At 47.1% G+C, this 15,616-nt stretch overlaps 1 protein-coding gene across 4 annotated transcripts in view; it reads left to right on the top strand.

The window, feature by feature from the left end:
* The first annotated feature begins 4,898 nt into the window (after positions 1-4,898).
* The window catches only part of GRIK2 (glutamate ionotropic receptor kainate type subunit 2), a 354,898-nt gene continuing 344,180 nt past the window's right edge, over positions 4,899-15,616 (top strand). For 3 of the 4 annotated variants that reach the window (XM_058021141.1, XM_058021139.1, XM_058021142.1), the window contains exons 1-2: positions 4,899-5,025; positions 10,204-10,608. In XM_058021141.1, coding sequence (XP_057877124.1) covers positions 10,494-10,608 — 115 coding nt within the window. In that variant the 5' untranslated portion in view covers positions 4,899-5,025; positions 10,204-10,493. Of the gene's footprint in view, positions 5,026-10,084; positions 10,609-15,616 lie in introns of those variants that run through there. The other variant, XM_058021140.1, reaches the window with a different exon arrangement.

Here is a 15,616-nt window from a genome sequence, read left to right as displayed (position 1 = left end):
CCAGCCTGTCAGCATCCTCCTGGATGGCAGCACAGTCCTCTGGTGTATCAGCTGCTCCTCCCAGTTTGCTGTCATTGGCAAACTGGATGAAGGTGCACTCAGCTCCATCATCCACATTATTAATGAAGATGTGGAATTATATGGACCGAGTAATGACCCCTGGTGTACATTGCTATTTACTGGCCTGCCACTAGACTTCATGCTACTGACACCATCATCCTCTGGGCCTGGTCCTTGAGCCAGTTTTCCACCTACCTCACCATCTGCCCATCTGGCCCATACATCAACTTCTTCATGAGAATCTTATAGGAAAGAGTGCAGTATGCCATATCCAGTGCTCTCCCCTCATCCACCAAACTGGTAACCTAATTTTAGAAGTTTATCAATTTGGTCAAACTTGGCTTTCCCTAGGTGAATCTATGCTGACTCCTCCTGTCCTACATGTGCCTGGAAATGGTTTTCAGGATTAGGTGCTCTATCACTTTTGCGGGAACTGAGATGAAGCTGACTAGTCTGGAGCTCCCTGTGTCCTCCTTTGGCCTTCTTTGAGAAAGAAGTGACATTCAGCTTCCTGCGTAATATTTATTCAGTTGTTCAGAAGACACTTTTAGAGAGAGGAATAAAAACTTGTCTTTATGTTGTCTGCAGGTAAGAGTGATGATTATCAATTGCCATAAGGCTGTTTGAGGCAAACATCAGAATATTTTCTAACAATAACAACAGCAAAGCCATGAAAGTCTTCCTGGGAGGGCTAAATATCTGTTGGAGAATATTGTACAATGCATCATGACTGGCACCAAATAAAATAAAACTTTCTAGCTATGTATGTATGTCCAAAGGCATTCAGACACAGGTTAAGCTTTATTCTTTTATGGCTTCTGGTAGTGTCTATTTTAGCCCTCTTAGTAATGTAATACACTTCAGTATGTCGTTTAAATCATAAAGTGAGTCAAACGTAAGTCTTGAATAAGGTAAGGTAGTCCAAATCAAGATATTAATTCTAGAGTTATGGAATATCATCTTGAAAGAGTCTGGATGTTCCTATCAGCAAAAGTCATTGGATGATTCCATCTTGCTAGGCAAGAAGAAAAGAGAACTGTCTGATGTACAGATTGATGCAGCACTATGAGAAACATCATGCCTACTATGTCACACAGGTTGGTACTTTTAAAATTAGCAATAAAACATGAATAACGCAGGTTATTGATGAGGTACAAATTCCTCATCAATCTTGTATGTGATCCATCAAACTGACATATGGATATAACCTATGGCTCACTGTCTCCCTCAAGTGGATGATACAAGAAAAGTGATTTGTTTCTTTCAGACAGATTTTTTGTTTTTATTCCATCCTGCTTTGACTCATTCTTCTGTTTGAAGGGACATGGCTTGATACATGCAGCCAGCTCCACCAAGAATATGAGTATACAAGGTCATTATTGAAAGCTGTGAAAAGGCAACATTTGGGAGGATAATTCTTTCTTTGCCCATGAGATGTACCAAAAATCTTTGTCATAGCAGGAGGAGACAGATTTCCTGAAAGGCCACACAATATTGTTCACAACTGCAAGAGGGTAAAAACAAATTTAAAACAATGGCTGGCAGAAAGAACAAAAAACTCAGTTGTCTGCAATCTGAAATCCCAAAGGTTTTCTTCACTGTTTTCTGCAGCAGGGCACAAGCTGTGAACCACACATCTTGAACAAATGTCAGTACTCAGATTTGGGTCATTAAATTGGACAGAATCTGTTTAGGGTTGCTAAGCCACAGCATCCAGAATCCCTAAAATATTGTTGTTTTTGTTGGTTGGGGGTCTTTGTAGATCTGGCATTATAAAAAATATTTGATGGAAACTCTTTTGAAAGATCTTAAATTCTGTCAGTGTGTGTGTTACCATAGCTGACCTAAATGGAAAGACAAAGCAGGAAAGAAAAATGTATTAAATATTCAGATTTACTGGGTACTAGTGATAGATTTCTGTGGGGAAAGGATGAATCTGTCATCCTTTGGAAACTTAATTTTGGAAGGCTTAAAGGAATTATGCTGCAAGTTTACATTACTCCTAACTCTGAGGTGTAAATGCATCTACTGGGAATATAATAAACACAGATAATTTAATTTAAAAGGTTTAAAATAATACTGAGGAAATCAAACAAACTCAAAACCACAAAGATCTTTACAGATATGTTTACTTTTAATGGGGTAAATTCTTATTGGCTTTTATAAAAATTGTTTTAAATGGATGGTGTAAAGTTGACATGCATATTCTTAATTGATAAATTTATAAATTGCAATTAAAATAGTCAACAATAAAACAAGCAAGCAAGTAAAGAAGTTTGGGGGCTGGCTTGGGGAGGTTGTGAGATTTTGTTTGTTTGTTTATTGTCTTTTTTGTTTTGGTTTGGTTGTTTGTTGTTATTTTTCTGTTGTTTTGCTTAGTTTTTTTGTTGTTAGAGTCCAGGACCTTGCGTAGCAAATTCTCTGTTACATCTCATTTTGGATACTGACAAACTGAGTCGGTACTTTCCTGTTTCTTTCTCGTGGTCAATACTGATAAAGTTCAAAGTTCCTTCAGTGTAACTGGGAAGAAACATGAGAAGTTCTGTCAATATTGAAATGAAGGAGTTTTGCAATAGTCAACACTTGAGAAATTACAATCACTGACTGTCTTTCCATTATGTCCCTGACCTGCAGCGTGATCTTAGGCTTGTTCATCCAACATTCCTGCTCCAATATTCCTCATTTGAGTACTAATGAGACATATGCAAAGCCCCTAAATACCCTGAATAATAAATAACAATAGGTAATGACAACAGCACTGGTGGCACTGGGAACCTCTTTCTTGTCAGAGAGGACCTAATTCTTGGTAAACTGTTGTTGGCTGAGGAAAGCATTGAGAATTTAATGTCTGGACAGAAATGTAACCCAGGCAACAAGGGAAAAGGCTCTACATCAATGTAGTTGAGTTGCAGTGAATACATGAGGGTAGTACGCAATCCATCCACAATGTCAGAACCATACCGCTTTTCTTCCCCGGCCTTCCTTTGTCATCCTAGAGTGACAGCTTTGACTCATGTATTTTTTATGTTTGACTTGCTCTCTGTTTGTTCGCTGGTCAGAAAACTCTGGATAGTAAGTAGCAATGCAAAAGCAGTCAGTGATAAAACAAAAAGGGACGAAATCACCGAATCAGTGCTTGCACAAGCGTTTGCTCATCCGACCTCATACACTTCCCTCCCTGCGGCTGGTCTTGTAGCGTTAACCTGCCTTGCCTTCCCCGGAGACCGTGGAGATGACTTGGTTACTCCTGTGGCGATCCCCGCCACTCCTTTCCCTCCTGCAGGATCGCACAGAGCTCTGCTTTCCACGACGTTCTTCCGCTCAGTTTTCCACCCGCGACCCGCTTAGTCCTGGAGTCCTGGAGAAGCTCCTGCCCAGCTCCCCTCACCGCCCTGGGTGGCATGGAGCGCTTTGCTTTAGCGCCGCGTTTGCTTTTAACAAGAGTTATCTCCATTACCGCTTCGGGCAAATGAACTGACTAATGAGTTTTTTGTCGGCCATGGAAGTGTGCTGCAAGTAATTAAGGGATGTGCTGTGGGACCGATTAAGCTGCAAGTCACAGCGGCCGGAGCCCAATCGCTGCGAGCCCGTCGCAATCTGTGCCGCCTGCGCTCGGCTCCACAATGGGATCATTGACTATTTATTTACTTCGCACAACAACTCTGCTGTTTATTTAATTATAGGAGCTTTTCAGACACCCACCCCCACCCGCTCCAACCCCATCTCTTCGGCGCTTTTTGAGCCCTCCCCTCCCGCCTCTGATAGCCGGTTTGTCGCTTGGGCAGATGAAGCGGGGCAACGCCTGAGCATCCTTTGTAGGGTACGGGCTGCGCTCCCCCGACGGATCCGGGAACGGGAATTTTCCGTGAGGGAAAGGCGAGGAGACAGGGATTTTCCTGTCAAATTGCTCATCACATCTGCCTGGAGGTCAGACCTCGAGAAGGCTGCACTGTGGAGGGGGAGGCGCAGGGGAAATCCTGCAGCTCTTCAAGGCATGTCCGAGTCACGAAACAAAATCGGGAGAAGCTCACAAGAGGCGAAGAGACGCCTGTGGCGCTGCGGGGGCGAGCGCGGCTGGGCGAGGGAGGAAATCATTGGCACTCCCGCAAGGCGGGGCGGACGATACATTTCCCACCCCAATTCACCAGGGAGGCCTCGGTCCTTTTACCAGAGCCCCCTCCCTCAGCTCAGGAGCGAGTCGGGGGCCGAGGGAGGGGGGCTGCTGGGGCAGATGTGGTCACCCACTCCCTGGATCCTCTTCCAGCCCGGGGAAGTGCCCGAGCTCAGTACCCGCTAGTTCAAGGAAGGAGCAGGGACAGGCGGGTTTCAGCATGACAACAAGTCGAGAAGCAGCCGAAGCTTTTTCGAGCACCCCCGCAGTCTGAGATAGGAGCACTCCACTCACTCCCGCATCCAGGGGGAAGAATGGGGACGGGCAGGGGTCTCTGAAGGTGTTTCACAGGCGGCAGGATCCAACTCCCCCTTTCTCCGCGTTCACAAAAGGGGCTCGGGGACCCCAGTTGGGAGCTTGGACTGTTAACCCCGCTAAAACTCACTGCCCGGCGAGTTCGGGCTCTTGGGGAGACGGTGGGAGAGCGGTGGGAGAGCGCTGCGCCGAGCGCCGGCCGGCGGCACGGGCGACACTTGGCCGTGCGGGGAGCCGGCAGCGGCGGCCGTAGAGAAAGCGGTTTCTGCTCCTTTAAAGGGCGCTGTGCAGCGCTCCCGAAGGGAGGCGGATCTCCCTCCTTCCTCCCTTCCCTCCATCCCTCCCTTCTTCCCTCCCTCCTTCTCGCTCTCCCTCCTCCCTCGCTCCCTCCTTCCCTCCCTCCCCGCTTGCCGCCGCCGTCAGTGGTGCCCGGACGCCGGCTGCACCGCAGCCCGGGCTGTCCCCGGCGTCCTGCCGCCGCCCTTCCTCCCCCGCCTCCGCCTTCCTCTCCCTCCCCGATTCCCCTCCCGCAACTCAAGGTAGGAGGATGTCCCGGGTCTCCGGCTGCCGCCGCGGCCGGAGGGGTTGCATGCCAGCGAGGGGCTGCGGGGGGGCCGGGGGTGGCGGGGGATGCTCCGTGGCCGCGTCGTGCCGAGGGCTGCACACCACGATGGCTCTCGGCCAGCTGTCTCGGGGCAAAGGCGGGCGCTGAGCCGGCCGACCCGAGCGCTGCTGCCGCCCGGGTCTGTCCCTCGCTGTGGGGAAAGCAGACCTGTCGGCTTCCTGTCTTCCTTCCATCGCTGCTCCGCATCGTCAGAGCCGCCGCTGTCCCCACGCTCTGTGGGAAGGGGGAGCAAGAGGCCGGGGCAGCGCAGCCTCCCGATGCCCCTCGCCCGGGGCTCTCCCGGGGGCCCGGGGCTCCCTCCCGCAGCCGGAGCGGTGCTCCCGAGCCGGGCTCAGGGGGCCCGAGCCGGCTGCAGTGAGGATGTGCCCCCCGCTCTCGTGGGGGAGCGGAGGTGAGAACCGGGCTCTAACTTCGCTAGAGTTGTGGGTGGACAGCAGCCTGTACTTCCGTAAGGTCTCCCCCGGCCCCTACCCGGCCCCACCGTACGGCGCTGACAGTCCCCCTTTCGGCTTATCGGCAGCCCTGTCATTTATTTCTGAACAAAATCAGCATTCTTTGGGGGAGCATCCATCGCTAAAGTAGCCAGGGCGCTGACACTCTCTGGAAAGCAAGAGACATTCCTGCCTACGGAGTGCAGGCGTGATAGCAAGAGCCTTGCGTGCACTGAGAGGGAATTGAATAGATTGTAATGGAAACCTCTCTTCCCATTCTCCTTAGAAACTTTTGGGGCAATACAGCAGGAAAAGCATAAAGCATCATCATTTTCCTCCAAAAAATCTTGCACAGCTTCCCCAGCCCCAAAGGAAGCTGAAGGGACCAAAGGCTGATCTGTAGATCATGTCAGAAGTCTTTGTTTTTGCTGCTTAAAACTTGCTGGGAAAGTGCATTGCTGTGATACTCAAAAGTGCCGGAACAAGAAAGTCTATTGCACACTCACTTCATTAATTAGAATACAAGTCTTTCCACTAGCTAAAAATTAATTACCATCTTAAAAAGTCATTAATCTTTGGCGCAGCAGAAACTTGGTTGTAAATTTGGACTGAGATAATAACAAACAGAGAAGGACCTACGGGGTTTTTTTTATAGCTGGTGGGAGTGAAATGCCAGTGGGCCACAATTTGTTTTAAATGATATCAACATTCATTTGAATACATTGGCAAACGTTTTAGAAGAGAGGACTGTGTTACTGCTTTGTCAGCAAAGCTGCAATACTTGATTCTAGAGATCTAGAGATGCTGGTCAGGTGTTGCAGTAAGCTGTGGCTCTCCTCACACCAGATTGCAACAGCAGGAGGACTGTGGTGGCATGTGAATCCGAAACGTTTGCAAGGATTTGGTGAAAAGTGTCCGAGAAACATTTGGGGGACCATATGTTGTACATACATTGAATTTATAGCAGCTGTTGTTGTGAGAGGTCAAAATAGTAGATTACGTGGTATAAAAACCTCACTGTCTGTTCTTAGAGGCACAGCTATGACCTGAAAATAAAAGCCCTTTCCTTTTTAAAGTAATATGATAAAACTATACATCCCAGTAGGTGGCAGCTAGCTGGAACTGGGTTAACTTTTATAATGATAACAGCACATAAAAATTAGATCTGATGGGAAAAGCTCCTGATATAGTAAGGTAATCAGAATCACATATCTCCCCTTTCCAAATGAAACATTATGTACATAATGTACACCATTTATATTTGACACACAGCTAAAACTGCAGTAGGTTTTTATTACCCAGAAAAGATGTAAGGCCTCAGACTGTCGCTCCTTCTTCCCCTGTCTATAGCTGGATTACTATTTTTCATATCAGCTACACTTGAACAGAGCCCTGTGTATTAAAGATGTTCTTGTGTATTGGAGATGTGTTACCACCACGTCTACAGTAGATGACCAAACAAATCAAAACATATATCCAAGGAATTGTAGATTTCCCAGCTGATGATCAATGAAGTGGAGAGGGCAGTTTCATACAGACTTTAATATGAAAAGAGCTGTGTAAGAGTGGTGACAGGATCTCAAAACAGAAAACCAGCTTATCTACCATGACATTTTATTAGGGATTTCCAGACTTTGAATTGTACATCTCACAGGGAAAGAAATATTGAAGGCACTAAGACTATTTACCTGTTTTCATGTTGAAATCAGTCTGGAGGATGCAAGAAGGTATTCTTTTCTTTTTCATTAAGAAGTAGTGGAATTAAAGTCCAAATAACAGAAAAGGAGTCTAGGGTAGGGAAGACTGAGGCTTTAGTCAGTTATATAGTCTATAAGTGATCTTCAGTCACCAAATATTTAGTGTGTTCTAAACATCTGATGTCTTGTAAGATTTGATTTTTTTATATAAGGGACTTGTATTCTTGAGAAAATATTTCTGGGCTAACTATGGTTTTTTTTTCAAGGTGGGAGCTAGGGTTCGAAAGAAGGAGGAGGAATGTTAATACAGAGCATTAGGTGATGTCTGATAGTAGATAAGGAGGACATCGGTGCTTCTTCTGAACCCATAAAATAGCTGGCTAGCTAAGATAATAGAGGGCATAATACATATCTCTAAAGAAGCCGATAAGAGATTTTAATTTCCTTTCCTCGCTGTGGGATGAGTGGGGAGGGTGAAACCCCCCGGCGTTCTGGCGCCGGAGGCGGGGGCGGCCGGGAGCGCTGTCCGCGGTGCTGAAGGGGCGCCGGGGCCGCTCCGGGCGCTGTCCGCGGTGCTGAGGCCGCCGGGGGCTGGCGGGGGGAAGGAAACTCGGAGCGAGCCTCAGGCGTCAGACCCGGGGCTGCAGCGTGGGCTGCTGAGTGTTTAATAGTAACGGGAATGAATTAACCACAAGTTGTTTCATGATTCCAGTTCTAAACGCCTCCGTGAGTTAGGTGCCCTGTTGGGCTGAGATTACAGGTAGCTGTATTGTTTTTTTCTAAGAGAGCTTAGAGAATCAAACTGGTAACAGGAGTCACTTTGTCCAAAGTTCATGTATTGTTTAATGTGCTAAACCTGACGACGAATATTATATTTTCAAAACTTCTCACCAAAACAAAATTTTAAAAATAATAAAAAAAAATCCAGTTAGACTGCAAGCTACACCTGAGCATTAAAAACGTATCTAAATCATATCCTTTATTTCAGCAACACCAAGGAGGGAGGCAATGAACTTTCACAGTGTTCACGTGGGTTGGTTTTATTTCTCCTTGGACTATGAAAAAATAGAAACCAGTAGAAGAGAATAAATGAAATACTAAATAGAAGAAAAAGCAGCTCTCTGCATTTTTTTACTGGGAGATATTCTAAGTGTGAACTGAAGGAGTCGCTAGATATCCTTGCTTTTAACACTAGGTGTTCTTTTCAAAGTGCTCCAATAGTCAAATCGTCTGATTGAATTCCCTGCTAGACTGCAGAACTAGCCATTCATAATACTTATTTTTGACACTGCAGTTATGCCTCCATCTTAAGGAAAAAAAAAATCAATGATGTTTAATAATCCTCTCGCAGACTGTACATTTCTTTTCATCAGCATTTTACAGTATTTTAAGTAAAAGTGTGCAGAGGAAATCAGTAAGGCAAAATGATAAAAAGTTACTTAGAATTGCTAACACTTCTAGGGGTACAGAGCACAAACCCTACAAGTTATAATCCTAATGCTCATGTTACTTATTTACAGGCCTACAACACACAGATGTTAATTAAGAATAAACTATAACTCACCTCTGCCATGCTCTGCTTCTGATAGATTTCACAGAGTGTTCTCATTAGCTTGGCATCATTGATATTTACGTCTCTAAAGTCTATGTTCTTCTGTATGTATCTGTGGGGAAAGGCTCCTAGTGATATTTTCTTTATTAATGAAAAGCAAAGGAGGGAGATAAAGGAGACAAAAGATGTCTGTAGGAGGAATGTAGGAAAAAATTAATTCATTTTCCTGATGAGAAATACAGGAATTATTCTTCAGTATTTGTAGTAAAGCTCAAGCAGGTTCAGCAAATCCTGACTTAGATTGCAAAGTCTGACAGTCCTGGTTTAATGTATTTCAGTGGATGCAGACACATAACTAATTGCATTTCCAAGGAAAATCTGAAGTAGTCCACAGAATGGGTTTATCTTTGGAACATCTGGTCAAAACCCAAAAATCTGTGGCTGCATTTCCAGATATGAACTCAGTATCCCATTATCAAATGGGAAATGCTGTTGTTCTCACTGAGGACAGCAAAATGACAAACTACGTAGATCATAGTATAGGGAGGAACAGCAAGCACCATTTCCACAATACTGGAGTGAAAAGAAAGTAGAGTGCAAAATGAGAGTGGCAGAATAAAGTGAAAATCGCAAACTAGTAAATCCCCTAGTTACTGTCTTTTAAGCAATACTGCAATTTCAAGCAAGTTTAGTGAAACAGGTCTGTGCATTCAACAAGGTTGTTCCAGCGCTGCCGATTCCTGTTACCTTGCAAAAGCAGCCTGGTGCTCCGTTATCACTGAGTCCGGAGCAAGTTCCTAGGGACAGTCAGTACACAAGCCACAGCATTTATCCTACATCATGCACTAAAATGAGTAACAGTTAATGATTGTAATTTTTCCCCCCCAAACCTGAACGTTACTGTGATAACCTGCATGACTTTGTTGTCAGCCTTCTCTTTCACAACTCCAAAGCTAAGTGATCTCGACCCAAGCAGTCAGCTATTGAAATACAGGAATTTATTGTCACACAACCGATTCCCTTCTCCCTTCCAGCAGCACTCCCCCCCCGCCCCCCCTGCCCTCCCCCCCCTTTAGCCATTGTTCAGAACAACTGAATAACTGATAACAATAAGAAGTATGTAAATATAACCGAGCTGGGTTTTTTTTCCCCTCCGAAAAAGCTGGGCGATCAGATCGGTTGCATAATAGAAATTGGGAAGGCTGTCTGGCAGGCAGCCTTAAGCAGAGAAGAGCTATCTCAATTTCTCTCACTTAATCTTGGCTTCGCGTCAGAAGCTGTGCGGCAGTGCAGTAGAACGGGAGCGCGGCAAAGGCTCCGCCAGTGAAACGCGGGCGCTCGCTGTGTGGCGGCACCTCAGCGGTCTCTCGAGCTGGATTACCGATTGATTTTCCTCCTTTCTCGCCTCCCAGGTTTACTCGGCTGGACGCTGTGTGTGTTTGGATTTCTCAAGGATTCTCCCCCGACTAACATGGATGTCCCACCATTCCTTGCAGTTGAAGGTTGCTCCTTGGCGCAGTGAATGAAGAACATGCAGGGATTGCTAATGGGTTTGGGAAGCGTAGACTCTCTGCTCTCTCTGTGACCATGCCGTGATCGTGTCTGAGGGCCGCCAGTTTGCGTATCCTCATTCTCACCCTACCGGGAAACCTGACGGCTTAGAAGGGGGAAGTAAGGCAGCGCGTGTGTGCATAGAAACATCATGAAGATTATTTCCCGTATTGTAACTAATTCAGTCTTCAGATGCACCATTAGACTCCTTCTTTGCTTACTGTGGATTGGATATTCTCAAGGAACCACACATGTATTAAGATTTGGTAAGATTTCCCGACACTTTTTTCATTGTGTGTTTAAGCTTGAATGCGATGTGCGTAGGATTGACTCCGAAGGGGATGCTGGGGGAGAGCTGGGACGTGCTGCCGGAGTCGGGCAGCGAAGTCCCTCTTTATTTTGCATCCGGAGGGATGAATTGCTGTGTGATTTTTTTTTTTTTCTGTCGCTGCTGCTCATTGTAGCCGTAGTAACGGCACGATGGTGATGATAATTATAATAACAATAGAAAAAAGAGTGGCGAACGTGGTTGCCTAAGGCTCTGCGCAGCTTGTGTGGCTTCCTCGTAATTGTTTCCATTGTTTTGCTTTATTGTTTCCCTGGTAGGGGAAAGCATGGCTAATACGGTGATTGATCAGTTGAAAACCTGTCAAGTAGTTGTTGAGTTTCGGCCGCCCGTCTCTGATCCCCCGAGCCGATCCCGTGCGGGCGTAACGCTGTGATTTGAGACCTCTGGGCTGATTTCCTTTGAAGTATCTGTCTGTTTGCTTGACATTTGAGTGGCGTTTAGGGTTAGAGAAGAGATGATTTATGTCTTGAGCGGTGCTCGGGGAAGAGCTTTTGCGGTACCTTTCGAAAGCACAGCTTTTCTATGCGAGGAAAGTTGTAGGAGTTCCTCCCGCTCCCGGGGAAAAAAAAAAAAAAAAAAAGGCAAGCAGGCAAGCAGATCAGAATGTGGCATTTCAAGAACAGAGAGGGTTTACAGTTTAAAGGCTATCCCAGCTGGACCAGGGCACTGACCTTAGGAGCTCTGCCTGTGCAAGGGCGCATGTTCGTGTGTCTAAGCAAGCAAGGGACAAATTCCAGCCGCTGCAGCCCCTACAGAAGTTTTGCAGCGAGGAAGGGCAGGACGGAAAGTTCGGAAAGCAGGTCCGAAGGGGTCTGTGCGGCCGGGGATGTCCTTCGGTGCTAGTCCGGGGCGAGATACGATGGGAGCCCCGCATCAGCATCCTCCTGGTCGCCCGGGTACAGCGGGTGAGCCTCGGTGGGGGGCGGCCAGCAAGGGACAGGCTGAAAATTGCTCCCCCATACAAGCAGCATCCTCTGTGCCTGCCGACAGCGCGGGTGGCCGGAGCAAGAGCGGATATCCCGCATTCCCGCTGTCCGCGATAAACTGAGGCAGCCGCTGCATCCATTTCTTTGGGGCACAGAAATCTCTTGCCTTTGCCTGGGAATAATGCCTTGGTTTGTATCTATTTTAATTTAATTCAGCACCCCCGCACACAGTTTTATATGGAGGGGAAGGTGAGTAATGATTAAAAAGTCACCAGGCTGTTACCAATCTCTGAATTCCTAGCAGCACTTTTTTTCCTGCTTCCATCTGGTCTAAAGGTGGTGCTTATGGCACGTTGCTCTTAGCAACCGCCCTCAGGAATGCCTGTTTCTTTGGACATGGCTAAACGGGCCCGTATATCACTGTGGGGTCTATTTTGCAATCAGTCTGATCCATAATCATCGCCGTGAGTTTAGCGCTAGGATGCCTGTAACATGGCACTGGCCGGCTGTCTGTCTTTCCATGGGTCAGTCTCTAGGAGCCCGAGTTACTTTCAGGTACAGCTGTGTAAACAAACATCCTCCTGGTCGCGGCACTAGCGAGAGGTGGACTTTCCTTCTTTAGAGCGGAATTCCCTCTGAAGTGTCAGTCCGGTGTACCCTGGGGACAGCCCTGCAGAGCAGCGCTCTGGCAATAAATAACCCCGCCGCTGAAAGGTGATGCAGCGCGTCTCTGCTGCCCAGTGACATGGTGGTGTGTGAATGTTTTACTGGGCTAACCTCCCTGCCCAGCTGCCTCCTGGTCACACAGCTGGCCAACGAGTTGCGCTCACTCCGCTGTTCGTAGCAGCCTTTGAAAAGAATTGTCGCCAAACCATCACTGAACATTAAAAGTAGGTAGGGAGAAGTTGATAAGTTTATTTTGTTGTGGAGAATGTTAGACGTGAAAAGAGCAGGAAGACTTTTGCCTTGCTTATCCGGGCCTGTTGCACATCTCAGTTTTAAAGGAGTCTGCATTTAGCTTAGTCCAGGCTAACTCACTCTGTCTGTGACCACGGGAGAACTTCCATGCCTTCTCCAAAGGCTGACATCTCTGTCTCTGCGTAGGGCATAGCAGGGCGGAGGGAGGGAGCAGGGACTGAGCTGCGGGAAATCTTTGGTTATTTCTGAGGGGGAACTCCCCACCGCCCCCTCTGGGTTCCCGTGCTATCAGTCCCTTTGGGATGTCCTTGCGGCCAGGAGGACGGGATGCCGTGGAGCCCTTCCCGAGGAGAAGGGGGAGCTGAGGAGATTCCCTCCAGAAGGCAGCCTGCCAGCCCCCGCTCTCCTTCCACAGCCAGCAGTGCTATGGCAACAGGGGAGAGCTTGAAGCCTGCCAGAGCTGCAGCCCCCTCATTCCTCCTGTGCAAATTAGCCACCATGGATTCGCATTGTCCTTCCCACGGCTCCTCTCATTGTTGGGACTAGCCAGCGTGTCCTTTCTCTCCCTCCCTCTCTCTCTCAAGCTACCTTTCAGCAACCACACAGGGAAGTCGGACCGCCTGGGCTATTTGTCAGATTCGGGAGGTTGTTTCTGTCTGTACCTTATGGAGCAAACACGGAGAGAGGGTGGCGCGATGGCACCGCTGCCTCCCCGGCGACACTTGTAAGGCATCTGGACACCTGCCTGTTGCTGCTGCCGGAGCTGGGCATCACACCTGGCGCCCTTCCTGAGTGCCACATTGCTTCAAGGGCCATGCCAGCAGGCTCCCTCCCTTGCCCTTTCTGAACAGCTTCCCACAAGCGAGCCCAGGGAGCGCTGGAGATGAGGTTTGTCTCTACGGCACTCGAGGGTGTCAGGTGGGACCAGCCCTAAATCATTGATGCGGATAAAAGGATGAGTCCCACCTTGACGAGGGAGAAAAGCAGCAGCCTAGTATTTGTCTCTCGGCTGTGCTAAGTGTGATGGAAACCTTTTCCTTATCACTTGGCAGCGAACAAAAGCCAAAGTACGTGACCGCCGGCACATCCTTTACGTTATCGGGGATCACATTTCGCAGCTTTCCGATTCACCGCTCCCGTGTATGCTCAGACTCATGGCAGCGGCTCCCAAGAAATTCCAGGGAGCTCGGCGGATCCAGAGCCCAGCCGATCGGCCCCTCTGCCCATGACGTGGGGCAGGGTACATAGGGCCTCTTTTCTCGGTCTGCCTTTACCCCCTAAAGGCATCTCAACACCTTGTCCCCGAAATGCTGAATTAACAAGCCCATTAAGAGCTGTCAAACACCTGTAATTGCTCACCTGTGTTTCCAGAAACCCACCCCTTGTCTTGCCCAAGGCAGTAAGAGCCTGGGCTATTTAAACCCCATTTTTTCCCCCCCCACCTACTACCACTATATGGAGCTGGGTTGTCAGCACTTTGAAGTCTGGGGCGCTCTAAAATGTCCTTTTTATTTAAACTGCTCCTTTCCGGCCTTGTCTCTACTGCTGTGAGCAGCTCCTCCTTCCTACAGCAAAGGTGTGAAGAGAGACCTGTGATGGGAAGGTGAAAGAGGTTTGTCCACTGTATTTGCTCTCATTATTCCTGGAAATGTGATGAAAGACTAAGGATCTACACTGCAGGGTGCTCACTTACCTGATAGGTTTTAACCCACTTTGTGTGATGTTTTATTTTCTTCAGGACATTCAAGAAGGGTAAAGACAAGTAGAGGCATATACCTGTAGTTTTGACTTTTTGGTGCTTTGGAGTTGCCTGACTTGAAGCAGATGAGAGAGGGAGCTGAATGTTTTGTGTTACAATGAGCTACAAAGGAAGGGTGTGTGTGTGCATGTGGCTTCTTCCAGCTTAAAAGCAAAATAAAGTCAAGAGAGAGATAGGAAAACTTTTCAAAGGAAAAAGGAAGAGTTTTGAACTCTCACCAGGAGCATTTCTTACTAGTGACTATTTTTTAAATTTTTTTAATACTACGCCAAGTCCTCATGAAGGCTAGCACTTTCCAGTTGCCCTACATAAAATAATAATCACAGCAAATCAAGTATTATAAAATAGTGTACTCTTTGTGATTTAGAAAAAATCCTTCTCATTTTTCAACTTCTTTGTGGGAACCCCCAGAGGGGAATTGCTAGACTTTTGAGTCTTCCTCTGTGAAGATTTAGCATGGGTTTCATCTGACATGGCACTTCTTAGCTGAGCTCTTTTGTCTCAAACAGATTGAGTTTATCTCCATATAATTGTTTTTATGGGCTCGAGTGTGGTAAAACCAGTGAAGAGGCTGGATCATTGCATCCACTGCCTGTGGAGGTGACACTGGGTGTCAAAACACATGGTTCTGGCATTCAGGAGACCATTTTAAAATTGTAGCAATTAAAACCAGTGAAGTTATGGCACAGCAGTGGGAACGAGCTCTGTGCAGATGTGTGAGACAAAAGGTCAAGTGAAAAATACCTGCTGGGTAATCGAGTGGAGTTTTCTGAAGTGACTTGCATTAAACCTCCTGGATATGTACTTTATTTCCTTTGGATTTTGCACTGACATCCTTTTAGTGGGAGAAGGTAAGGTTTCCGCCTCTATTTGAGAGAAACAAACAATTGTACTTATCTTGTTTGAGTGGGAAAGCAGTGTGCCTTCAGATCAAAAGTGTGATGAAAATCTGCAAGCCAAACTCTCATGGCAGCCCTCGGGGGTCTGTGTCTTGGCAAGTCCAGCATTCAGAGCCAATGAAAAATTTACTGCCAAGGAGAAGAATCTTTCAATATCTGTTAACATCCTCACGAAGATGAGTTCAAAATCAGTCTTACAAACAACAACAGGAATCTTTGAAAGAAGAGTAAGGTTAAGAGCCTCGGGAAGGCAGCAAGGGGGTGAGAAGCATTGTTATTGACTGGTCTAGATTAAACAGCACAGAGGAAGATTTCAATTTGATAACGTCACAACCCTTCCTGTTTTTCTTTGCTGCTTCTGCTGACAATTTTGTAAGGTAATTAAATTGGCTGATTGAAGTCACAGTGGTCATGGGGCGATAA

This window comes from Melospiza georgiana, chromosome 3, assembly GCF_028018845.1.
Source record: "Melospiza georgiana isolate bMelGeo1 chromosome 3, bMelGeo1.pri, whole genome shotgun sequence".
Lineage (NCBI taxonomy): Eukaryota > Metazoa > Chordata > Aves > Passeriformes > Passerellidae > Melospiza > Melospiza georgiana.
The sequence above is the reverse complement of the archived record's forward strand: the minus strand, read 5'-3'. Positions and strand labels throughout refer to the sequence as shown.